At 36.9% G+C, this 25,531-nt stretch overlaps 3 protein-coding genes across 7 annotated transcripts; 2 read left to right on the top strand and 1 right to left on the bottom strand.

Annotated features, from left to right (window-relative positions):
- The first annotated feature begins 116 nt into the window (after positions 1–116).
- Positions 117–15,471, top strand: LOC143900596 (uncharacterized). Of its 5 annotated transcripts, XR_013257837.1 has the most exons (4): positions 9,402–10,037; positions 11,536–11,894; positions 14,301–14,408; positions 14,673–15,471. XR_013257837.1 is itself a non-coding variant. In XM_077412126.1 (3 exons), the coding sequence occupies exons 2-3, from the start codon at positions 9,740–9,742 to the stop codon at positions 11,841–11,843; spliced, it is 606 nt and encodes a 201-aa protein (XP_077268252.1). In that variant the 5' UTR covers positions 117–268; positions 9,724–9,739; the 3' UTR covers positions 11,844–15,471. The 5 variants fall into 5 exon arrangements, 3 of the variants coding, with proteins under 3 accessions (XP_077268252.1, XP_077268253.1, XP_077268251.1); XM_077412126.1 differs by adding an exon at positions 117–268 and having other exon boundaries at positions 9,724–10,037; positions 11,536–15,471; XM_077412127.1 differs by adding an exon at positions 2,800–3,027 and having other exon boundaries at positions 9,724–10,037; positions 11,536–15,471.
- A 17-nt stretch (positions 15,472–15,488) lies between these two features.
- Golgin84 (golgin A5) lies at positions 15,489–18,508 on the bottom strand. The gene is made up of 7 exons (XM_077412115.1): positions 18,108–18,508; positions 17,380–17,810; positions 16,848–17,295; positions 16,549–16,753; positions 16,216–16,455; positions 15,804–16,037; positions 15,489–15,732 (listed from the first exon to the last, which is right to left on the bottom strand). The coding sequence occupies exons 1-7, from the start codon at positions 18,251–18,253 to the stop codon at positions 15,673–15,675; spliced, it is 1,764 nt and encodes a 587-aa protein (XP_077268241.1). The 5' UTR covers positions 18,254–18,508; the 3' UTR covers positions 15,489–15,672.
- A 162-nt stretch (positions 18,509–18,670) lies between these two features.
- Positions 18,671–23,548, top strand: LOC143900591 (retinoblastoma-like protein 2). The gene is made up of 3 exons (XM_077412116.1): positions 18,671–19,392; positions 19,492–20,553; positions 20,670–23,548. Exons 1-3 carry the CDS (start codon positions 18,973–18,975, stop codon positions 20,847–20,849), a joined length of 1,662 nt encoding a protein of 553 aa, XP_077268242.1. The 5' UTR covers positions 18,671–18,972; the 3' UTR covers positions 20,850–23,548.
- Positions 23,549–25,531: the final 1,983 nt, after the last annotated feature.

Genomic DNA, 25,531 nt, shown 5'->3' on the forward strand with positions numbered 1-25,531 from the left:
CAACGGCGGGCCGTTATGGTGGGGACGCACGTGTCGTCCCTTTTGTCATTGTGATATAATACATCCGAGTCAATTCGAGCCTTCGCCTCGTGTACTTCACCGATATAGCGCGCGCGTGCGTGACCAACGTCGGTGTGCCCTCGACACCACGGGCCGGGGTAACATGGCGACCGCTCTGCGTGGTTTAGTCGATTTGCGACCATCGGCGCGTGTAGATCAATGAGAGAGGGACGACGACGTTGAGTGACAGTTCTTCTTCTACCGCTCCGTAAGTACATAATATTTATATATGTATATTATATAGATATACAGATAGATATTTGTGTGTACATGTACAATTTTTTTTTGTTTATGTGTCTTTATATATATATATATATATATATATATATATATATATATATATATATATATATATTTATAATATTTATATTGTGTTATTACATATGTATATATATATATATATTGCTCTGAAAAAAGGGTTTATGGTCCGTGAGTTTTCGAACTCCATTCGGCGTGTCGTAAATACACGGCCGAATTCGCGCGTCGGTCGACACACGTGTGGCTTTTTTTGTCTTCATCTCCATCATCCCGCAACCGGAAATTGCACGCGCCTCCCCGGTAAGCCGGTTTCGTATATATTCGAAAGGATCGAACACGGCGACGGGATCACGGCGCAGGTCGAGTTTCGCGACACGTCGAGGGGCCTCGCGCGTTGTTCCGCTACCCCGCGTTATTTCGCTCGTGAATGACGCAAATGCAACAGGAGGAGTAAGAGCGCTATTTTCCGCGCGATATGAATTCTCGGTATTCGCGACAATCTCCAAAATATGACCTCGATCCCGTCTAAAAAAAAAAAAAAAAAAAAAAACAACTGATTTTTTTCCCCTCTTTATCGGCTGTCCAATTCATTGAGCCGCGATACAAAATTTCGAGGTCAAAACAGGTCAAGGTACAAAAACAATCAGCAATGATATATAATTCCATTATAAATATTTCATCACTTCGATTTCACACATTTAGCATTATTCGTTATATACTAGAAATATGTATTATATTCGATTGTGCACTGCAGTGATAAATACAGCATATAATTATCAATAGGCATTCATATAAATCATTTTACGAACAGAGGGTTCTGAAAAATTCACTTTTCTCCCGTAAAATATCGCGGCATTTTTGCATCAGGATATTACTTGATTCTAAAACCGAAACGTACAAAACAGTTGCTTTATTGGAAGCAATATAACTTCCGAGACGTTTCAGTGCAAACTCTCTTAGGCATACACGACGCGCAAATAATCTTACTGTCTAAATATTAACTTACAATTTGAATAGATAAACAAGCGTAAGTTTTTATCGTCGCGCCGGTTAAATATTGTGTAAGAATTTCCGACACCTATAAAATATGACGAGGTGGAGAAAGTGGAAATGATCTTATATATATATAGATATCTTGAAAAACTGAGAGTTCCCATTTTCGTGGACATATTGAATCCTTGCATACGTCGATCGATAATCTTGGCTCGTCTTCCCCCATTCACGTCGCGGATGCGGTACTTATCGTTGTTCGCGCGTGCATATATAAGGTCCATAAATTCGCGCATGTCTGTAAAAATATAATCTTAGCCGCGAGAGCTGAGAAATCGGTGGAGAATGGGTCCTAGAGAAAATGGATGGAGAGTAAAAAAGAAATGCGCGTGTCCGTCCTTCTGCGACGTGCTGACTATACAGAGAATACGTGCGGACACACAAGTTCGAGTCGTTGAACTTTGCAGCCGCCACGTGTGCTCTCCGCGGGCTTCTCGTGTGCGGAAAAAAAAAAAACGGGAATTCAGTATCTGCCAGTAAATTCGCGGAACGTGAGAAAAGGGAGAGCGATGTCGATTAACGCTGACGTTCTTTCCGGTTGCGTTTTTCCCGCAATCTTGAAGATTTTGTGAAAGCAAATCGAAAAATATGCGAATATATGTAAAATTTGAATTATATAAGTCGAATTCGAATTTTCTTATCGAAAATTGAAATTACGAATTCAAACTGATATAGTTATCGTACTAAATTTGACTAAAATGCTGTGTTGAACCGATTAGCCGTTCGATTCGCGCGATTTTAATTAATTCGGAGGTAAGCGAACCCGATTGCTTTTGTTTTTCGAAATGTATATACGCGAAACGTATCCGCCGCAAAAAGATTTATCGAAGGGTTTAATAGTTAAATGTGAAATATGTAAAATCGAAAATAATTTATACAATTGTTTTTCATATACGGATCACACATATGCGTTGTGCGATCACACTAATTACAGGTGAGTTCATAAAAGTAAATTTCGTTAGGAACCGGAATACGTGCGAAATTCATTTGAATGGGAAGAAAAAAGAAAAATGGAGGGAAAAAGAGCGGTTAACTGTTCAAATATTGAAAATCAATATCGCAATATATCTATATCGATAACTGTTGCAACGATTATACGGAAAATTGGAGACACATTTTGAAGCTTCTCAGGTAACTGAGAACCTTTGAACAATTTGGAAATTATCGCGTGTATATTCGTATACCTGATTCAGCTCAAATAGATTCGAGATTTTTTTCATACGACCAGTATAATATTGTTCCCGCTAAGGCAAGAAATGCATTTATCGTGTGCGACTACGATAAGTTCAACTCTTAAATAAAGTTCAGTCAGATAATACACGCGACCCGAATATTTTTTCGTTTTTACTCTATATCTCGCAACGTGCTGGCTTATGTTTTTCACGGCTCTCCTTTGAATGGTATATAAACGGGTATGAGAAACGCTTTTACTCCAGTTCCAATTTGTTAACGAGCGTGACGATCGGTTCAATTAGCGTGAATATAGATATCTAAGTCTGACAAATTACGATCTCGTAATAAAATGTGAGAGAACTCGGTTGGATATGCGGAAAACAAATGTTTTTTAATAAAACTATGTCAGAGATAAATGCCCCGGCGTTGAATAAAAGTTTTGAAATGTGCAAAAATAACCGATATTATAGTTCACGATATTAAACGGTGCGTCAGTGTAGACAATTTATATATATAATCTCTCGGAATTTATTCCTCGTATATTATATTTTCGATATTTTACATCGATGGGGATCTGTAAACGCAATAACTCTGCGATGCATGTTTTTTTAATATTTATCGTGCAGCTTGCAAAATTTCCAGTAATTCACTAGTTTGTTGTGCGATCTGGCGTCAAAAAATACACACCGTGTGTATCGTTGTCTCTAGTCTTTATCAATTTGTCATGAACGATCTTTCCTTGAAAGATATTACGAGTTAGAGTTCGTGGAGAAGTATAATTAATGACTCCGTTGTCAGACGTAACATGAAAATTATAAACAATTAAACTTTCATTTCTTCCGACTACACGTGGCAAATAATCATTCGATGATTGTCATCGTGACGATTCGACCATTGGCTGAGGTAATATTTTTCGCAATATAATATAATATAATTTAATTTAAATTATTTAAAAATGAGAGACGCTTGTACACATAAGTATCAAAGATTATTAACGTCTCGACGAATAATCGGACAAAACCAATGGTCGAATCGTCACGATGACAATCATCGAATGATTATTTGCCGCGTGTAGTCGGAAGAAATGAACGTTTAATTGTTTGTTACATCGTTGGTGAATTACGAATATATTTCCGATGAAAATTTATATATATACGCTGTTCCATATTTCACATCCTTATACTTGTAACGATAAATTCTTTGATCGATTTGGGATCCTATCTTTCTCGATGAAAATATTAAAGGATGTATGCTATTATTTTGTCATAATCTTCTAATTTCGGACATTCCGTATCTTTATAATTCATATTGAAATATGAAGTCTGTTTGAAATTAACTAAAATTAACTAAAGAATCTATCTGCGTCTGCTCGATTCACGAAAAATTATAATTCTTTCGGTTAAAAATCGCCTCTGTCTTTCCATTTTTCTATATCAAATTGTATGATCTTTTATTTCATACCATTTTATTTATTATTCTTTTTAAAGTAAAATAAAATAAAAATTTTTTATTCTGTTTTTCTTACGGCGTTTTCGTTCATTCAGATAACTTATTAGACGTGAAACCGAAATGCAAGACGAGAAGAAAAAATGTAGAGATAAGTACAAAGCTTTTAAATAAATACTTAAAAATAAATTGTAGGGTAGAAATAGAAGTGGAATTGGGGGGGAAATCGTCAGAAACTAGAAAAATAATTTAAGTAGGTTAAAAAGAAATTTGCATGGAACGGTTATCAGTTTCGCTATGACACGCTAGTGTAAAGTAAATTGTTAATAATATAATATAAGTGTATTAATTATCGATAAGTATTTACTTTTCAAAGTAGAACGCAAGACTTTTTACAATATTATAAGTCTCTCTCATCTAAACTGCGTAGCTCTTACGTGTATAGATTTATATGCAAATCTCTCCAACCACTTAATATGTATGCACACTAAACACCAATTTAAATTCTGTTAGAGTAATCCCAATCGACATTTACTGCGCCACAAAAAGTCTTCCATTTTCAATGGCCAATTGCACAAACACTACGAGTATTCGACATCCTCTGAGAGAAGAAATCGATTCCAACTTGGCCAAAGTCGTGTTTGTTTACGTGCAGAAAGTTTCAAGAAGTTGACGTTTAACGCGCTTGTCATACTTATCGTATACTTGTAATGACGCGCGTTGGGATTTACTCGTGAAAGTCACGAAGTCATAGAAATGGTGAAACTGAGCTGTAAGGCGAGAAGATAAGTTTGATAAATCTTGCAGACATGCAGCCGCAAATGCAATTAATAAATATATAACTATAAAATGTACAATAAAATAACCCCGGTGAAAAAATTTCTTGTTTTTTTTTTTTTTTTTTTAGAAATTTTGTAAGAAGACATGAAAAATTCTGAAAAAATATATGAAATTTCTCAGATACTTTCAGAAATATTTGGATGAGGATTCTCGGAATATATTTCAGTACCCGCGGCATATGTATGAAAATGTCTGATTTTCTCATATTTATTCAGATTTCTACAAAGATTGTTGGCGGGAAAAGTCTGAAATATTTTATTATTATTTTGTCTGAGGTCTTTCGAAAAACGTTCCAATTCCAATGTTAAAAAATCTGAAAAATTCTGAGCATTCTGAAGACGTATAATAATTTTCACAAAAATTCTGATTAATAAATATATGTAAAAAAATTCTGAGACATTTTTTTACTAAGGAATACAAGAAAGTACAAGGGAGTAAAAAAAGAGGTCTGACGAGAGGAATATAAAAATATACAAAAAGCACCTTCCCCCCCATGCAGAAAGGTGCGGACTCGCAGATTAAAAAACACGCGCGATCAGACGCACGATAAAAATCTCAGAACCAAAAAAAGCTATCCATCAGGGTTTACTAATCACTGTTACGGATAACAGCGAAATATAAGTTATCACTTTCGAGTTCGATAAGACGCTCCCCCCTTCCCCCTCTCCCCCCTTTTAAACTATCGTCCAGTCATCTATGTCTGGAATAACGTATTCAGGCCATTCGGGGAGATAGTCGCGCGTTCTATTAAATATCCGGCCTCGCCCTGCGAGCGCCCCGCCCCCAAGGATCCGTTCCCCTCGGCCGTGAAAAATCGCGGCGTCGTCAGCTTCTACGCGTTGCACGTATGCACGCAACGAGGCGCGAGGCGCACGACGCCGCGCCGCGCCGCGCCGCGCGGACGCGTTTCCTCATTAACACGTGTCTCCCGGCGTCTCGGAATGATGTCAGTGCGCGCACGTGTCACACCGACGTCTATATATACAGGTCGGCGCGTGTATACGCGCGTGTCGCCGGGCGCGGAGGCAATGGAGGCATTCGTCCCCGCATCTCTCTCTCGCTAATAGAGCGAGCGTGCGGGGCAGGATGACGTAAGACGGCCTTCCACGTGCCCGCCCTCGTCAGCCTCGTCGCTCGCCGTCGCCGCCGCGCGTGTAAGATCGCTCTCTAGATACAAGATACACGGCGCGCGGCGTAACCTTAACGCTTCAATCGAGAGTTTTTCCCCGCGAATCTCCGCGAATGTGCCACAATTAATTATCGCATCGCGCACGTTAAACTTGCATCGCGTCGCACGTCGCGCGCAGCGTGATTTTCAGCACCGTCGGCGGAAAGCGCAAAATAGATTGCTTCGAACGGGTTCGGGGAACGCGCGCGCGCGCGCGCGCGCGTGTGCGCGTTAATCACCGACACGTGCCAAAGCTTGGAAAAAAAAATCGTGTTTATGCTGACGAGTCGAGTAGGTCTTCCTGAAAGAATCGTAAGACAGATTACGTATTCCACCAGCTGAGTGGCGCGATTATTTATCTGTTGACGGATAGAGGCGAGTACGGAGAAACCCGTCGCTTTCGTCATATGGATTATATTATCTAGTTCGATAAACTATATAACGGTTTTAATAACGGAATGCAGCGAGAATCTGGGGAGATATACGGGCAGGAGATTCGAAATAGAACGTATTGCACCGAGACTTTAAGAAATAAGCGCTCGCGGAATACTCGGAATATGAATAAGATTCTAATACGCTCAAGAAGAGAGATGCGATAGTGGTTAAAATTATATTTCACGATATCGCGTCGGTGTAGACTCATCGTATATATAATCGTGCGATTCATCCCTCGTAATATTAATTTTTCCATTATTCACGTCGGTGCGGACGGCGATGAATAAAGAACACTATTTTTAGCATCTTTTATTCTTATGTTTTGAAAAATAACTTTAATATACTCGAAGCGTGTATACCCTTGGACGTGTGTGTGTGTGCGTGTGTGTGTATCCCCGCGATCAAGGATATACACTTCGAGAACTAGTTTTTCTTCGATATATATAATTTCGCATTTATATGTATATATATTTTTTATTCGTCACATTTTACATTTATTTATTAAATTATACATATAATTTTATACATAGCATAAAATAACATATAAATATAATAATAATATGTATAAAAAAAAAAAGTATATATAATATAAATAAAATAAATAAAATATGATAAATAATTTTGTGAATATATATAAAATCTGACAAATAAGAAATATATGTATATATATGAACGTGATGAAGCACGGATGTAACGCAAGACTGCGCAAGGGGTCGTAAAAATTCGCGCGAAAATAAAGCGGCATAAATAATACAGAGAGTGAAATGCACAGGCGCGCGCGCGCGTGCCGCGCGATGCAGATGCTCTTTACCTGCTCGGGTTTCCACGCACCACCGATGTGTCAAGGACTCCTTGCACGTACCGTATCATACGGTCGCGGATATACGTGCACGCGCGCGCGCGCGCGCGCGTCACGCCTCGCACGTGGTGGAGGATTCGAGGTCAAAACAATCTCAAATATACGCGCCGCGCCACGAGTGGGAGTCGTGAGGCTTTGGCATTATTTCGGTGCAGGCACGTGCAGTGACGTAGTGACGTCGGCGGTAATCAGGTCATCGCCTGCATCGATCGCATCGGGCGGCGGCGGCGGCGGAAGGATACCCCACGTGCAGGATACATAGGTCGTCGTCAAAACGCCGGATGTTATTCCGTAGTCAATATAGCGAGACATTAAGACGCGCGCGCGCGCCAGACGCCACTCGACCGAGCGGCGTTTTGCGGAAGTGATAAAACAACAATGACAGATCCATTGTTGTATACGTCGTTTATATGCGCGCGTACTGATTTTTTGAAGTTCATCGATCCCGATAACCGCGCGCACGAGTGCGATATATACTATACTCTGTCGATTGACAAGTCAAATAATTTGAAGATATATGTATTTTTTTTTTTTAATATTCATAGCATGCGCATTGGATTGCGCATAAATGAAATTAAAATATCCGGGAACACGGTTTGTCCATTTCGCAAATGCGACGCGTCTTCGCCGCACGCGTTTATGAAGCACCATCGCCATATATGTTGCTGGCGATATTTTATGACCAAGTTATTGTAGAAGAAAACTTTAATAAAGTGATACTTTTTAATAATTATCTTTTGGAATAAGAATTCCAAATAAGAATTTGGAATAAGAAAATTACTTTTATTATTTCTTAGAAAAAAAATGAGATGGATTTTGTTGAGAGAGAGAAAGGAATGCAATATGGATGCGATATTACTTTTCCCTGCTCAATGCAGATTTATTCTAGAACGTATTTGATCGCTTAAAATAGAACCTTGAATATATATCCCGAATATAAATAAGTCAAGTGACGGGGAAGAAAATACTTGTACAATATTCGCGCAATTCTGCATGAAATGATCAAATAAGATTCTAAAAGTTATGACTTGCGTATCGGCGAGAAGTTAATTATAATTATAATTATTTGAGAAATAATGTCGTACTTCTTTATGTGAGAACACAATTTATAACATTTTATTAGAAAATTCATTGTAAAACATTTTGTTACGCTGTTTCATAATTCTTTACGTAACTTTCAGTAATAAGAAATTTTCGGTAATGAAAAAATACCACGAAATAATATAGTAATTAATACTAGCATGTTTAGTTTTAATGCAATTATATATATATATATATATATATATATATATATATATATATATCGATTGTGTAAATTTGTGAATGGATACTAAAATTGATATAATATTTACCGTATTTCGACCGATATTCACCGAAGTATTTCGTCTACATTACGTTATTCTTGCTTTTATTAAACGCTACTAACTCGGATACGCCCACCTAGGGTGATTTTTACACCCCAGTGTCGAAAAAAATGGAGCTTACGTAACAGTAATTCTTTTATCGATCGAGAATCCATACCTGTTACCTTTCATTCGAAGGTTCCGAGACCCAGCCCCCAAAAAAAAAAAAAAAAAAAAAAAAAAAATTATGTAAGACCTGCACATTCATATAGCAGACTCATTAAAATTTACTGAGGTGTAGAAATCACCCCAGGTGATCGTTTACGTTACAAAAATTAAGTATAGTATAAGAGTCGAATTTATATTATAAATTCGACATGATAATCTAAGTTTTATAATAAATAAATAATAATGTATAATTATAACAGTTAATAGAAAAAATAACAATTTAATGAAAACATATATGTGAATGCTTAGAAAAATCAAATGTTAACAAATATTTATTTTTATTTAAAAATACTTTATGTTACTTATATATATTTGTAATAATATATAATAAACAAATATTATAAAAATAAATTATTTTTAATATTTCTGGACGAGAAAACACAATATAATATTTTTTAACAAATGATTTTACGGTAGCGAATAACTTTATTTTAAATTGCTATAAAATAAGTATTATATATAATATGTATATAGTTTTAATAACTATTCTTTTTACGAACCTTTAAATATGCAATCCCACATCAAAAATCCGCAATACAAAAGCGTTTTATTAATTAATATCTCCATTTTTATGTGCTTCTTTCGTTTTTAAAATGTTTTTTGTTCCTCCTTACTTTTTTCAGGAAAGTTGAAAAAATCTAGTTCAGAATGTTGAGCAAATCTACATATATATTGTCCTCAAATACTAATAAATTATAAAACAATCAAAAATGTGCAATATATAATTATAATAACAATGATTTTTAATTGGGATATAAAAATCACTCCAAATAATGGTCACCCCAGGTGACCATTTATGCAAAAAAATCAGGCGTCCGTTCCCAGATTAAATATCGTACGATAATGCGGAATTCATGTTTCAGGATTCTCACACCGAGAATGGCGCCGACTATTTGCGTAGCGGAGTTCCCGATGGCGGGTACCACCGTTAGCACCCTCGTTCGCCGCCGACGAGGATCCGAAAACGGCGCGAAACGGCGGAGATTAGCGTTGGAAGAGATGCTGCGTACCGGGACGATCGTCGAAACGCTCGTACCACCCGGCGAACATTGTTCGCGGAGACTCGACCACGCGGATACGGTCCCGAATTGTTCCGTCGTGAAAGCGGACAGAAGCGAGGAGTACCCGATGAACGTGGACGAGAATTACAGACGACACGTTGCGGAAAGAAGAAAAGGTAAAGGGATCGGCTAACGCGACGTCACGCGAGATATTTCATTTTATCTCGAAATTATTTGATAATTTTCAGCGATTCTCGCGGCAACGCGCATTTTCGATTCGAGTCGCTCGCAAGCAAGCAATTTCCATTAAAGTTCTTTTTCGTGTTGACGCTCGACGCTCATTTTCAGCGAGCAAAAAAATCTTCAGAAATAATATTTTTTATTTATATACATATGTCTGTAAAAATATTACCACTTGAAGATATTACTTGAAAATAATTAATTCAAAGTCCATTTTTTATTGTACCGGGACGATCGATGACGATTCAACGACAACGCTGATGGATATTGAACAAATTCAACTTTATTTCTTTGACGCTGGCGTCAAAGCGACATCACGTGACCCCAGAAATAATATTTTTTATTTATATGTATATATATAAATAAAAAAGTTTTGCTCGCTGAAAATGAGCGTCTTTTCAATGTGAAAAGACACCTTTGTGTAAAGAGTCTCGTGAATTCATTCGAAACTGAGAGGCAAAACTGACAAAAACAAATAGGACGCTTTACAGGGAGGGTGCACTTGAAAATGTAATCCACGTATTAATTTGTAATTTTTTTCAAGTAGATTATTTTCTGCTATTTGCGTTTTGAGCTATAAAAAATTGTTTGACATATATATTTCAATTTCTGGAAAAAAAGAGACTATATATCTCTCACTGTTAAAAATGGATAAGCAATTTTAAAAAATTTGTCATTTTTATTTGATTTGTCATCAAATCCTGTTATCAGGATTTAGCACCCTCAGCTTGTAGCCTTGATTTAAAATAGACAAAGCTAAATCGTTCCAAGAAATGCAACGCCAAATATCAGGTGACCGAAACAGTTAGTTTTTCGAGAGCATTTATATGAATCATATTGTTTTATGTTGCAATAGTTGGCAAGTTCAAACCTGCGTCATGCCGCACATACTAGTCAATCAGTATATATCTATACGTTAACTCGTTGCGTTAATTTCTGGAAGATTTTTGTTTTTAATAATAAGAATTGCACGAACTTCTTTTCAATTATCTGATGACATCAGAACTTTTCAAGCGCTCTCCTATAGAATCATGTTTTCCGATCTTTATGTACCTTTTTCTTCAAAAGTACTAAATCGATTTAATAATTTCTTCCTTAATCTCTTCAGAAACAAACTATGATTTGATTACGGTCGGCATAAAAAGAAATCGTAATTTTATAAAAAGAAAAAGAGTATACGAGAAACAGACGATTTGAATTGATCCAATGATGAGAAAAAGGAAAAGGAAGATAGACAATTTTGCCCTGTACTCTCGCATCTGCACCCTCCCCGTTAGGATAAAGCAAAGGTTGTCGAAGTTTTTTCCCTCCACGAGGCAGTCTTCGTAATCCTCATATCCTGCTCGTAAATCCCTCGCTCGATTCATCTTATTTTCGCGCATTGTACCCGATTCACGAATTCTCGACTAACACGTTTCCCAATCGTTCCCGCAGATCTCTTGAGCATTGTCATACGCACGATCATTCTCGTGCGGCGCAATCGTATCCTCCAGAGGCGTCTGAACGCGTTGCGGGCGGAAACGCGACGGTTCCTCAGTTCCGTGTTAAATAATCCGGAAGGTCAGCAACGAAGATCGCGAATGCCGTCGCATTCGGAGGACTCGTCCCCCGCGAAGAAAGCCGTCTCGACGAAAAATTCGTTTCACGGAGCCACCTTATACGGTTGCGGTAATTGCGACCGCACCAGTGACGAGTCAAGTTCATCCGATAAGTCCGAAGATTCGGACAGGAGCGAATGTTGATCTTTCGCCACCCGAAGATTGATAACTTCTCGATCGGCGCGTAAATAGACGGTGAGTCATTTAGGCGCCCGCCACCTACTCCGCGTATGTAGACACATGTTTGACTCTTTAGATATATTTTAATACACTTCTCTTCGGGAGAAGAGACTCCGACCGACATAGACTCTTCTCCTGTTCTGCGTAATGTGTAAAAAAAAAAAAAAAAAAAAAAATGACAAATGTATTCCTATAAACAATGTTACTCTGCAGGGTCCCAGTGTCTAGAACTCAAGTATCATTATAGCTTTCACGTACGGAGTACTCTAGAATTAACTGGAAAGTGAACTTGCAACGTTATCTCTTCGTGAAATTTTAATTTTTTTCCGTTTGCTGGAGAAATTTGCATCAATCATCTCTTCAAAACTGGAAGTTGAGAATGAATGACTTTTCGGAACTTAAGCTTTAGAGGCTAATAAATGACGGGATTGACATTCGCAAATGATAATTGATAAATAATTATATTTGTCGCGCGTTATTGAGATGAATTTAACAGAGTTTTGAGGCTCGATTACGCCGAATATTGGAACGTGAGGAATTGAGAATGATTGCCATTCTTCGATAATATAATCGATGAAAAAAAAAGTGACTTCTACTTCCAATTTTACGGAGAAAGCAATGCTATGCATCCAATTTTGTCTATTCTGGAACGCTCTCTCCACCTTCGTATATTTCACGTTACGATATCTTGATATCTATATATAGTATTTAGAGCGATAGAGATTTCACTGAACAAATAAATTGCTTCGCGTTAACAAGTTCGATCCAAACTTTAGACTAAAGAATTTAATGCTGCGCTGAAATGTCAGAACGAAGCTCTCGATGAGAGAGACGAGCGATTTCGCTGCGCGCGGAAATTTTGTATAAAACAAGGGAGATCCCGATGTAATCGCGTCTTATTACATAATAATTCTCAGATATAGCGAGGAAAATTATTCTTGGATGTTAATATACGCTGGCAGAACTCGTGCACTTTTTTTCCAACGTTTAGACTTTCACTGTTTCAGATATCGAAACAAATGAGATTTGCTTCTTTTGGAGGATTTAAAATTAACCGTGTGTCAGAGCGACAAGTAATCCCTTGATTAAACGTCAGATACTTGTTAAACGTTTAGATGGCACGAGCATTTATACAAGAGAGTGTTAATATAATCGCTTCGAGTAGTGTAAGATACGGGAATAACGCCATTAATTAATCTAGTTCATTAGGATCCTGGCAGTTAAGCCTTACACGATTTTTCATTGGTAATCGATTATTGGAGAGGTAGAATGGTCGTTTACGGAAATCAGTCTGCTATTGACAATGCTAATTGATGCTGAAGTAAAGGAACGAATAATGTTACAATGTTATACGCAATTCGATTTATAAGTTACACGTTGAAAAGCTGTTTTGAATAATCGAGACACTTTGCAATGCTAATTTACGCTTTGATTTCCGGTGATTTCCGCTTATCGCAGAATGGAACATAGAAACGTTGCAGAAACGTTATAATACATTTCCGGGCCGCCCCGTTTACATTTGTAATTATCTGACGTTTATTGTATCTTGAGATATTTCTAAAATTCCCGAAGGTGGAGGGAAAGGAGTTACATAAATATTAAAAAAATGAAAAAAGTACGACGGGGTATCCAACTAAAGAGCAGCTGAATAAAAACTTTAACCGATCGCTGCTGGTTTGAGTTGGAAAAAAAATTTTACGAAATTTTCAACTCTTTTTCATTATTTCCAATCATCAACGATGCCGAATAAAACGGTTGACGAGATCGATTTTAATTAGATTCTCGTAACATTTGCAAATCCTCGTGACATTACTCGTACAATTATTGTACTACAATATTGTTTCGGTATATACTATGTAATCATAATAATATTAGAGTCACAAAGTCAGTTGAAAGAAGATTTTCTCTCGGATTTTTGATGGAACATTAGTAACATCCGATCTACCAATTTAAACATTAATCGAGCGTACCCTGTTACTGTTACATGGCTGTGAAGTCTGTATTTACACCCACATTATCTTCTTTGCAATATTTTACCTAACTTGCGTGGCTGTTTTGTCAAACAGATTTCTGTAGCTGTACCGAAGATACGTAATTTTACGCAAAAATTTTAGTTTTGAATGTGCGTGACAGTTGTCATAGATAATCACATAATCGTTAACGCGTCGAGAAATATGATGAATTCTTTTTATGAAAAAGAAAGAGAGCGATGGAATTGATATTTACGGCAGAAATTAACACCAGGTCACAATAGACTTAAGTCCAGTCGTGAATAAATCTCCGATGCTTACAAATACAGTCTAATACTTTTCAGCACTGACTACTTTTTGTGTTTCGTAAAAAATGTAAGCTAGGATCATCAATTGCATGCTTAAGATTAGAACAAGCTTTGTCAACAATTTTTATGTGATATTCTTCCAGTAATTTGGCGCACAACGTTCCAGCTTGACGTACGCAAAATTTTTGGAAATTTTAATTTGATTTCAATTTGACGATTATTTTACGAGTTTAGCTATTAGGAATGATGATGTAAGTATAACATATAGCTATAAAGAAGAGATTTGATATCTCTCATATGTAATAAATCCTTATTTATTTTATGATCGTAGTGTATTTTGAGATACCTATATAACTAACAAATTGAAAGCAATGTTAATACCGCATTTAATCTATTTTAGAATTGTGTGATAAAATCTCATAGTACATATATATACATATATATATATATATATATTTCAAGAATATATAATTAATAACTTCATACTGAAAGTCATGTGATAAATATCCTTTTAGCATTATTCAATCAAACGTATGCGAATAGAGAGAATTTGTGCCTAAGGTGCATGTACGCCACACTTTCCAATCACTGGAGCAATACAAATATACATCTATAATAAGCGACGATTAGATAATATTTAGATTCAATGTAGTGATTAGACCTAATGTCTGTCGTAATATTTACTGTATTTACATTAGATAAGAATCTTTTATTGTCGACATGATTACAAAATATTTTATGAATTTGATCTTACATATGAGATGGACATGTGCGTATGTGTATGTGCGTATGCATGCATATGTGCGTGCGTGCATGCACGAGAATAAACCCATTATACATTAAATACATTAAAAAATGTATTTAATACATAAAAATATTTACAAATAATGTCTCGTCATATCACTGTGCTTAATTATTTCTAATATCGCTATTGGAAAAAAACGGAATCAAATATTGTAATAAGAAGTTAGTATTTAACAGAGCAATATTCATAATTATATCGTATACCAATATATTTTGTATAGCTTGTATGACTTAAAAATAATTGAAAGAGTATATACTTGGTATATATATTGTGCATTCCCCAAGACTTTAAAGAAAGAACAGAATTTTTATTGTTATAAAAATTGTAAACTCGATTATAATTAATGATTATATTACTGCAACAAAGTAATATATAATAACTTATTTACATCCTTCAATTCTACACCAGTTAATTTTATTTTAAATGCTGCCCATATATATTTGTAGTCTTGTAACATTGTACCCTTTTAAATATGTAGTAAAAAAATAAAGACAATTTTACAATCATAATACTTTATGACTATCACTGATTTATCACTATATTTTATTTGAATGTTTATTCAACAATAATTTTATAGATTAAGATATGCTGTGTTAAACTGTACAAGATCTAATCCCTCAAATATTGCTTTCTGATATTCACAAAAAAATTGTGAAATTCCTTTAAATATATCTTTTTTTTTACTTTAAGATTTGTAGTACTAATTTTTATCAATGGGCTTCCGGTGATTGAGATAAGAGAACTACCAAAACCCACAAATGGAGTAGTGCCTATAAAAATACATATTGCGTTTTTTAACAGTATTTATATTATAACAATTAATACGTATGCGTATACTTACCATATAAATCAGTACTAAAATTCTAGCTAATGGATATCTCCTTAAAAATACTCCTGTTCGAACACTTATAGCATCCAATGAAGAATAAGCTCTTTTTACTCTTCTAGCAACGCTGGTATCGAACGGTGTTTCTATTAAAAACGTGGGAACTTGAGCTTTCGCATCGTCCGTATCGTTTATATTATTGTACGATATGTTTCTCCGTAAATTGCCTGCAGCATTTCTATATTCATGCTGTTAAGAAGACTGTTGTTAGTACGTACGTACGTACATAAAGACCACAAAAACATTCTTTAGAGAAAAACATATTTTAAAATACTAAATTTTACAATATCAAAATTTAAAATTTCATTTGTAAATATATCAAACAAAAAAAGTCTCTATAAAAATGTATAAGCTATTTTATATTTACCTCAATCTTCTCAAGCTGGAGACGTAACGCATTTCTTTCTGTCGTTAAACATTCCAATGCTTGCTGTTTTAGAACCAGAGTTTGGGTAAGAGACGCTATTCTCGAATCCATTTCGTTGCTCGGCGTCGTCGATACAGATAATTGCAACTTAAGCTTAGAAATCTCCGAATTCTGATTTTGTAATTGTAAACTAAATCCATTACGTTGACTAATTAGTTCATCTTTCAAGGATCTTGTTTCCTAAAACATTTGTATTTTCAACCCTTTTGATTTATTAATTCAATGACTTAGAGATGTGATATTTGTAGAGATGCAAAAAAAAATGTGATTTACCTCTGAACGCAATCTTATATCTTCTTCCGCTTCTAATCTTCGACGTCTTTCACTAGCAAGAATCTCTTGATTTTGTAGATTTGTCTCGGCTGACTTTTGTCTTATCTTTTCCAAGTTCAGATCTGCATTTATCAACTCTTCCCTCAGCATTTTCAGCTGCTGACACATTTGCTGATTTTCCTCCCTAACACTGTCACGTTCCTGCCTGTGATTTGATAAAATAGATTATTAAATCGAGTTCATAGATCGACTGTCGGATGTTAACATTACACAGTTGTAAAAATGTTAATTGACGTTACTTTAATTGATTCAACTCCATGATCGTGGCTTCATCCATAGCTGTTGGTGCGTTGCTTTTCAGTTCTGTTATGAGTTTTTCCTTTTCTTGTAAAGTTCTCAGCGCTCTGGCCTTATGCTGTTCCAGTTCCGATCTAATCGAGTTTAATTCCTGCCCTTTCCTGTCAATAACAGACTGCAAATCTATTATTTGCTTTGACTGCTCTAACTTTTCTACTTCCAAAGTTTTCAATTGTTCATTTAAAACCACGATTTCTTTCTGACAGTCTGTTTGTTTCCCAGGGAATTCATTTTGTTTTTCCAGGTGCCTTTCCATCTCTCTTGTATATTTTCGTTTGTCCGCTGAATCAATTGGATTATCTAAATTATCCGTTTTTACACCGTTTGACTTTATTTTATATCTGGGCTGGGGACAGAATATATCTGAATGTTCTTCCGCATTACTGTGTTCTACAATGTAAAAATGCAAAATATACGTAGAAAATAATACGCTACAAATCAAATTGATGTAAAAATGTAAAAATTAAGACGTACCATTCTGTATAGCTTCCGTCGTCGACTTATCCAGATTTCCACAATCCAAGGTCTGCGCTTCATTATATGGATATAAATTTGCATTCTCCGTACTTATCTCAGCGTCTTTATCGTCCAAAGCGTTGGGTACCATTTCTATTGAAACATGAGACGGAGTTGGACTAATCCGATCACTCTGAATCGATAGATCCGAGTCTGTGTCGTCAGTAGGATGTTCTACCAATAACGATGAAGTAGTTGAGAGTGATTTATAGGATTCCGCTGTTCTCTTCGGACTCGGGTCAGGCGTATTCAAGTATGTAAATAGCGCGTCCTCTTTAGGTGCCGTTACATTTAACATATTCACCGACGTTAAACTTGAAGTAGGAGCTGCATAGAGAATATGCTCCGACAATCCCAATAGAGGCGTCTTGGGCGTACTACCGTTTAACCTGAATCAAAAGAACAGCTCGTTATATTTTCATGCACTTTTTTACCTCTGTAATACGTTCATTTTTTTAGAAAATATTTTTTTTCATTGATCGCTTTTTCATCAGCAATATGTTTAAAATCTGATGAAAGCGCAAGCGACATTTTGGTGGAATAAATAAATTATTATTTATATTATTTTACGTTGTGTGTACAAATAAAAGTGAAATGACGAATGACGAATTTCACGAAGTGAAGTCAACTAATCCAAATATTCAACCAACAGTAATAACCTAGGAGATTGACATGAACGCAATTACCCAGATTCCGGAGAGAGCCACGTAACTTCTGACAGATGACCCTGCGGCATCTCGTATTTATCTTTATTCAAGACGGCCGCGGTGTTTTTGTCAATTTTATTTAACAGGTTCTCTGCCTTATCAGCAAGACCGGACAGCCAGGCCATATTGACGCGAGGGGCTGATCCTGATAAGAAATGTCCGGAGAAAAGCGAATAAAACCGTGTCGCACGTAACGACTCCGACGAACCATACCACACTCCCGATCCGTAGGGCCGTAGAGTGGCGTAGGGGCAACGTGTTCAGCGTTCAGCTGCACTCTCCCGCACGACCCGCACTCGCTTGCACTCAAACAGAAATTGGTAATCATGATAAAAAATTCGCGAAACTCGATCTTTTCATCAATTTTTGAACCAAGATCCATATACTATACGTTTACGCGAGTGTCCACCTGGCGTGTTGATTCAAGTGTAAACGTCAGCGCCAAGGTCGTAGGCCTCATTCATATTGCGCGCGGTTCGAGATGGCGTTCGCGACGGCAACGCCCATTGGCGAAGGACGCTGATTGGCGGGCGGCGCTCAGGTTGCGCGCGGGATTTCGGTAGCGGCAGCAGCGGCTGCAAGCTGCAACCTGCAACACTTCCAATTTCCAATCCAAAATCCAAACACTTCGCTCACGACCGCCGACCGCCGACCGCCGACCAGGTCACACGTAACGCTCGCTACTCCAATTATATCGGAATAAAGTCCTGTGCTCAAGTTGCGTGTTCCTTGATTACTCGTCCCTGTGGAGATCCTTTCTAGCTGCCCTCAATCCTGACACCAAGCCCACTAACTTCTATTCAAAAGGGCTTTCCTTACACAAGTGTACGAGGGTGAGCGCGCCATGACCAAGGACAACAATCTGCTGGGCAAATTCGAGCTTAGCGGTATCCCCCCAGCACCTCGTGGAGTTCCTCAGATCGAGGTTACCCTCGACATCGACGCGAACGGTATCCTCAACGTCTCCGCCGTGGACAAGTCCACTGGCAAGGAGAACAAGATCACCATCACCATCACCAACGACAAGGGTCGACTCAGCAAGGAGGATATTGAGAGGATGGTGAACGAGGCGGAGAGGTACCGCACCGAGGACGAAAAGCAAAAGGAGACGATCGCGGCCAAGAACGGCTTCGAATCCTACTGCTTCAACATGAAGACCACAGTCGAGGACAAGAGCCTTCTCATGGGACGAATCCTGTTTTACAAACTTCTAGAAATGATTTTAAACGACGAGAAACGCAAAAAACCGAATGATGACGTAACTGTAAGTTTATACAAATGGAGATAATTATAGATAAAAAAATTATTGAAGTAGCATTTATTAAGTAGTTTTTATATCTTATATAATAATTATTTGTTGCAGAATCTTCTTTTGAACGAAGTCTTTATCCAATGTCTTTTTGCCTGCTGTCTTGAAATAGTTATATATTCATACAAAAGCAATGATAAGATATTTCCCTGGATATTGAAGGCTTTGAATCTGGACGCTTACTATTTCTATAAGGTCATAGAAATTATAGTAAGAGCCAAAGATCAATTGTCGCTAGATGTTGTCAAGCACTTGAATCAGATCGAAGAGAAGATTCTGGAGTCCTTGGCTTGGCAAAGTGATAGTCCTTTGTGGCAAATCATCGAGTCTTTGCCGGACGATGTGCCGAGTTGTGAGGAAGTTTCTTTGCCTGGCACTTTGGAAACTACTGACCCGAACGCTTCTGGTCAACCTGTATTAAGAACGGGCTCCGTTGCACTGTTCTTCCGAAAGTTCTACAATCTTGCGTGTGTACGTATGCAGGACTTGTGCAATTCATTGGAGATATCGGATAACGATAAGAAAAAGATATGGACAATCTTCGAATACTCCATTAAGGAACGTACCAAATTGATGAAGGACCGGCATCTCGATCAGATCTTGATGTGTGCAATTTATGTAATATCTAAACTGGTCAGGATGGAGAGAAACTCGTTCACGGAAATCATTCGGTGTTATCATCTACAACCGCAGGCCGAGTCACATATACATAGATCGGTGCTTATCGAAAAAGTTTCTAATGACGGTGATCCAGGGACAACTGGTAACGAAAGATCGGAGGATAATACTATGTTAGAGGAAAATATAACTCCACCAACGCCGACAAATATGGCCGGAACGTCGCCAAACTTGAATGGAGAGATACGCCGCCACCTAATCGAGTTCTATAACACGATGTATGTTCCGCAGGTCCAGGAATTTGCAAACAAATTCGGATCGGTTCGCGGTAACGTCATGAATCTCTCGTTGAGTCCTTTACCGAAAGGAAAGACACCTGCTAATTCTCCAGTGAGACGTGTCACTAGTAGTATTATGACGCACACTCTAGATCCGAAGGCTATCAGTGCATCACCGGCGCCGCAATTAAGTTATTGCTTCAGTCGTAGCCCTGCTAAGGTAAGATATATATTTTTAAAATTTAAAATATAAAGTTTTATAATTAACTTTTAAATCTATGGATTTTTGTGAAAATTGATTCTTCTTTGTTCTTATATAATTGATACATTTTTCAGGATTTAGAAGCTATCAATAAGATGATTTCTGTGAACGCGAAAAAAAGTGTAGGAAAGCGATTACTTACCGATGACACGGATGTAGAAATGACGGAAGGTTCATCTCCTAAAAAAACTGCAACTTTTGTTGCACGGAAATTAGAAAATATCATTGGAGAACGACGAACGCAAAATCAATAAGCGGAATGTGGTAGAATGACGATGTCAATCGTAGTTCATGGATGAGGACGAGGAGTATGTTTAATCTGTTTCTTATTTGCGTACGAATTGATTTGCAAAATACGAAGAAACCTATATGAAATAGATGAAAGCCAGTCTCTTAGCTGTCTTCTGGCATAAATGTGAGATGTTCGTTTCTCAGGTATAGTATAATTATTCTAGAAAATTGGAAAGGCTTAATAAAATATCGTTCAAGCCATATAAGGATGCTGTAATGTTGTTTGTAATTTTATTTAGTGTAAAGTCAGAATTCAATTTCCAGTATTCTTCGTTGACTTTTATCTTACCAGAGTAGACTTTTTTGTTAATTTATAATTTACAGAACCAAACTGTCTTTCGAGTAATATAAAACGCAAAGTTGTGTAATGTGGATTATAACTTTAAAACACGCATATTACACTTTCCATGCATTATGTTATTGTTAACGTCGAACATTTTTAGAATCATTTGAAAACAAATATGACTTTTTTTAATGTGTCTACTGTTGCCTTTTGATCATGATTGTTATGTAAAATTATCCTTAGAAATAGAAAAGTAAAAACATATGTACATTTATATATTCTAGTGATAATTAGTTTTGTGATAAAATTGTTGGCGATTTTGTAGAATATTCGCCAGTGATTCTATAAAATCAACGGAAATTTTAGAAGTAAGGATTGTCGAATTAATTATTTTCAGCGTACATAACATATAGATTTAAATAAGAAATTAAATAGGAAAAATTGCAAAAAACATGGTAGTATTATCGTAACAATTTTGTAATTCAAACTACGATATACGAAGTGGTCTACTGACAACGGAAACTTGAAACTGATTCTTTTCTAAGATGAGTAATATTTTGGTATTTATTTACGTTTCCGAAATTTTGGATCCATAAAAAATCCTTTAATCGCTTTTGACTCACGAAATATATTAGTTACTCGATAAAAAAATTATTGGCTTTTTAATTTTAGATTTATAGTATCTACCGTTAAAATACTATCCAGTTGCAATGGACCATTCTGTATACACATATTTTGAATTTGTAAAGTTGAAAATGAAAAATATGATATTAATTATATAAATAACTCTTGTTTTTGATTGTTATGATCAGCTCGTTATTTGCATTATATCTTGTAAAGGTAAACCTAGTCAATATTTGTGAAGTATTTGGTATGTATCTTCCACGCTGGAAATTGTTCTGATTATTCTAAATATTATGATTTATCAAAAAATAAAATTACGACATTTTTTTCTGTTCCGCGATCAAAATCATATACAAAGTCTATAAACAAATATAGTTTTAACCGCTTGATAAAATTAGACTTTTAACGATAAATTTGAACGGCTAAAACAACGAATACTCACACCAAATACAAATTTTGAGTAATGCCAGTTGAGTAATAGTTTTCTTCAATTTATTTTCTTTAAAAGAAAAACATTGATCCAAATTGGAGATAAAATCAATTGTATTATAAGTGCATTGTCTATCTTAATATGTTATTTGTATTTTTTAAAATTTAGAGTTTGTCGAGAATTGAAAAACTCAGAGTAGATGTAAATATTTCTAAATTCACTATGATCTCATTGATTTGCCATTTATTATCGAGCAATGTATAAAATTATGAAGCGAGTTAAAGACAATTATTGTATTTATTGCATTGCAAGGACTTGGTAACTCGAATACAAATGAATATCGATCGCGAATTGAGAGAGAAAAAATATATATATTAGAGTATACTTAAAAATAATAATTGAATATAAATATTTGTGTTGTGCATGAGATGACTTATGTTATTTTGATTTTTATTTGTTTAGAACAGCATACTGGGTCTCTTTGGTTAATTTTTTTCTTACTGATTATAACGAAATTATGTGCGGAAACTTGTTTTACAATTTTTGTTGCTTGTTTTTATCATTAAACTTAATTTATATTGTACTTTCAAAGTTTTTAGGCTAAAAAGAAGTAGGTTTGCATGCACGACTAAAAGCGATTACTAATATGTAGGTTTTTTTATAAATAAAAAGTGTAAAAAGTTTTATCGGCGTACAATGAATTGCTATTGATCATCTTTTATGTATATAAAGTAGTATTGTAATATGGAAATATATAATTTGGCAGTATAATAAAAAAATATATTTCAACCTCCTTAAAAGTCGCAATACTTGATTAATTTATTGTGTCGTCTCAGGGTGCAGTCCCACGTAGAGGAAAAAGCGGAATGGAAAGGAAGCAGAGTATAGGGGGTAACCCCTAGAAAAAAGAATGTAAAGAAATTGCTACGGGGGGGGGGGATTAATTGGACTAATTTCTACATTTTCATCGAACTTGATATAAGACCACGAATGCGAATAACTGCTGAAATCCAATGTACTCTAGGTGATTTCCCGATTGTTCTGAATTTGGAGAAAAAATGTAAGATGTCGTTGGTTAAACTTCTGGTTAATTTGTTGTCTATTGCTATGGCGAATTACAGGTCGTTTTGGTTATTATGCAACAATCTTAAAACTGCAATTAGAGTCATGCAATAATAAGACTATGATTACACCTCATGGGATTATATATATTAGTGCCATATTAATTAATGCAACAAGAATATCTATTTTTAATTTTATACATTGTCAAATGTGAAGAATTAAATAATTCAATAAAACTAATAGATTTTATTAGTTTATCCTGACTATCCAGACGATATTAAATTGTAGATGTTATGCACACACACACACACACACGCGCGCGGGGGTGCAAGGGGGTCTGCGGCCTCCCCTCCCGCTCCCGCACCCACCTTCGCCGGTAGGCAGCGTGTACCTCGTTTTACAACTTAAAAGTACAGTTAAGTTGTAAAGTAAAATTGGTAATTCTTCAGTTTAGCTACAGCAGCACAAAAAACGATGAACTTAGGTTCATTCGACGCGTTTTTGCACGAAACGAAAGAATCTGGCAGAAAAAAGTGTCGCTCTGCCCCGCGACGCGAGATATTAATCGTTAAAGTTGACAGGAATCAGGTTATGATTCCTGTCATACCGACGACATGTAGCAACACTAAACGTGCCCTGCGGCCACATGCGCATGCTCAGTGGTCGCACGCGCATGTAAAACTGCGCCAATTTTAAATGAATCAATCGTGCAGAATAACCAAGCATCTCGATTCAAGCAGTTAGGTCTCACGCTGAGAGTTTCTTTAGTTTAATTATGCGTGGGAAGCATGCATGTGCTTTATAATTTCGCCGAAGGCCCCCCCTCGCACCCCCCGGGTGTGTGTGTGTGTGTGTGTGTGTGTGTGTGTGTGTGTGTGTAGGTATGTGTGTGTGTGTGTGTGTGTGTGTGTGTGTGTGTGCTTCCCCCGCATAATTAAATTAAAGAAACTCTAAGCGTGAGACCTAATTGCTTGAATCGAGATGCTTGGTTATTCTGCACGATTTATCTGTTTAATGATTTTCGTTAAAGCAGGGCACACACACATGTGTGTATGTCCTGCTTTATAGAGGTTGTGATTTTCGTTAAAAAAAAAGCGTCATTTAATCTATTGTACATAAGTTAGATGACGCGCTTTAAACACTTGGTAAATATGTATAATAGCGGACCCAGCCCCAATGACCTTGACCTTGACATATGTTGTCAAGGTCACCCTCCTGAATGATTTTCGGAAGGTTTTAGCCGTCGCTCGTTACTCGTTAAAAAGTTATAAACAAAAAAAGTTTGGAAAATATAGCAGCTATTTTGAGTATTGAAAAGTTCACGCATACACTTTCCACGCGAACCTAGGTCCACCCCCACCCTCCCCCTGCTTTCGGGGGATGTGCGGTAGCCCGTTCCTTGTTTACGTGTATACTGTTTATGCATACACAATATATATGTCGAAATAGTTCACGCATACACTTTCCACGCGAACCTAGGTCCACTCCCACCCTCCCCCTGCTTTCGGGGGATGTGCGGTAGCCCGTTTCTTGTTTACGTGTATACTGTTTATGCATACACAATATATATGTCGAAATAGTTCACGCATACACTTTCCACGCGAACCTAGGTCCACCCCCACCCTCCCCCTGCTTTCAGGGGATGTGCGGTAGCGACATATATATTGTGTGTGCATAAACAGTACACACGTAAGCGAGAAAGGGGCTACCGCACCTCCCCCGAAAGCAGGGGGAGGGTGGGGGTGGACCTAGGTTCGCGTGGAAAGTGTATGCGTGAACTATTTCGACATATATATTGTGTGTGCATAAACAGTACACACGTAAGCGAGAAAGGGGCTACCGCACCTCCCCCGAAAGCAAGGGGAGGGTGGGGGTAGACCTAGGTTCGCGTGGAAAGTGTATGCGTGAACTATTTCGACATATATATTGTGTATGCATAAACAGTATACACGTAAACAAGGAACGGGCTACCGCACATCCCCCGAAAGCAGAGGGGAGGTGGGGGTGGACCTAGTTTCGCGTGGAAGTGTATGCGTGAACTATTTCGACATATATATTAGTTATTTATGCCTTTCAATATTCAAAATAGCTGCTATATTTCACTTTGCATGCGCGTGCGACCACTGAGCATGCGCATGTGGCCGCAGGGCATGGTCGTTAGTCGCTGCATCTCGTCGGTATGACAGGAATCATAACCTGATTCCTGTCAACTTTAACGATTAATATCTCGCGTCGCGGGGCAGAGC

This window comes from Temnothorax americanus, unplaced genomic scaffold (genome assembly GCF_048541705.1).
Source record: "Temnothorax americanus isolate GAGA-0224 unplaced genomic scaffold, ASM4854170v1 Scaffold3, whole genome shotgun sequence".
NCBI classification, from domain to species: domain Eukaryota; kingdom Metazoa; phylum Arthropoda; class Insecta; order Hymenoptera; family Formicidae; genus Temnothorax; species Temnothorax americanus.

Coding starts and splice junctions, on each gene's coding strand:
- LOC143900591 (XM_077412116.1), top strand. CDS start 18,973: ATGACCAAGGACAACAATCTGCTGGGCAAATTCGAGCTTAGCGGTATC. Junction 19,393..19,491: donor AACCGAATGATGACGTAACT/GTAAGTTTATAC, acceptor TATTTGTTGCAG/AATCTTCTTTTGAACGAAGT. Junction 20,554..20,669: donor TCAGTCGTAGCCCTGCTAAG/GTAAGATATATA, acceptor TACATTTTTCAG/GATTTAGAAGCTATCAATAA.
- LOC143900596 (XM_077412125.1), top strand. CDS start 9,704: ATGCGGAATTCATGTTTCAGGATTCTCACACCGAGAATGGCGCCGACT. Junction 10,038..11,535: donor CGTTGCGGAAAGAAGAAAAG/GTAAAGGGATCG, acceptor TCGTTCCCGCAG/ATCTCTTGAGCATTGTCATA.
- Golgin84 (XM_077412115.1), bottom strand. CDS start 18,253: ATGGCCTGGCTGTCCGGTCTTGCTGATAAGGCAGAGAACCTGTTAAAT. Junction 16,456..16,548: donor ATATAAGATTGCGTTCAGAG/GTAAATCACATT, acceptor CAAATGTTTTAG/GAAACAAGATCCTTGAAAGA. Junction 15,733..15,803: donor TTTTAGTACTGATTTATATG/GTAAGTATACGC, acceptor GTATTTTTATAG/GCACTACTCCATTTGTGGGT.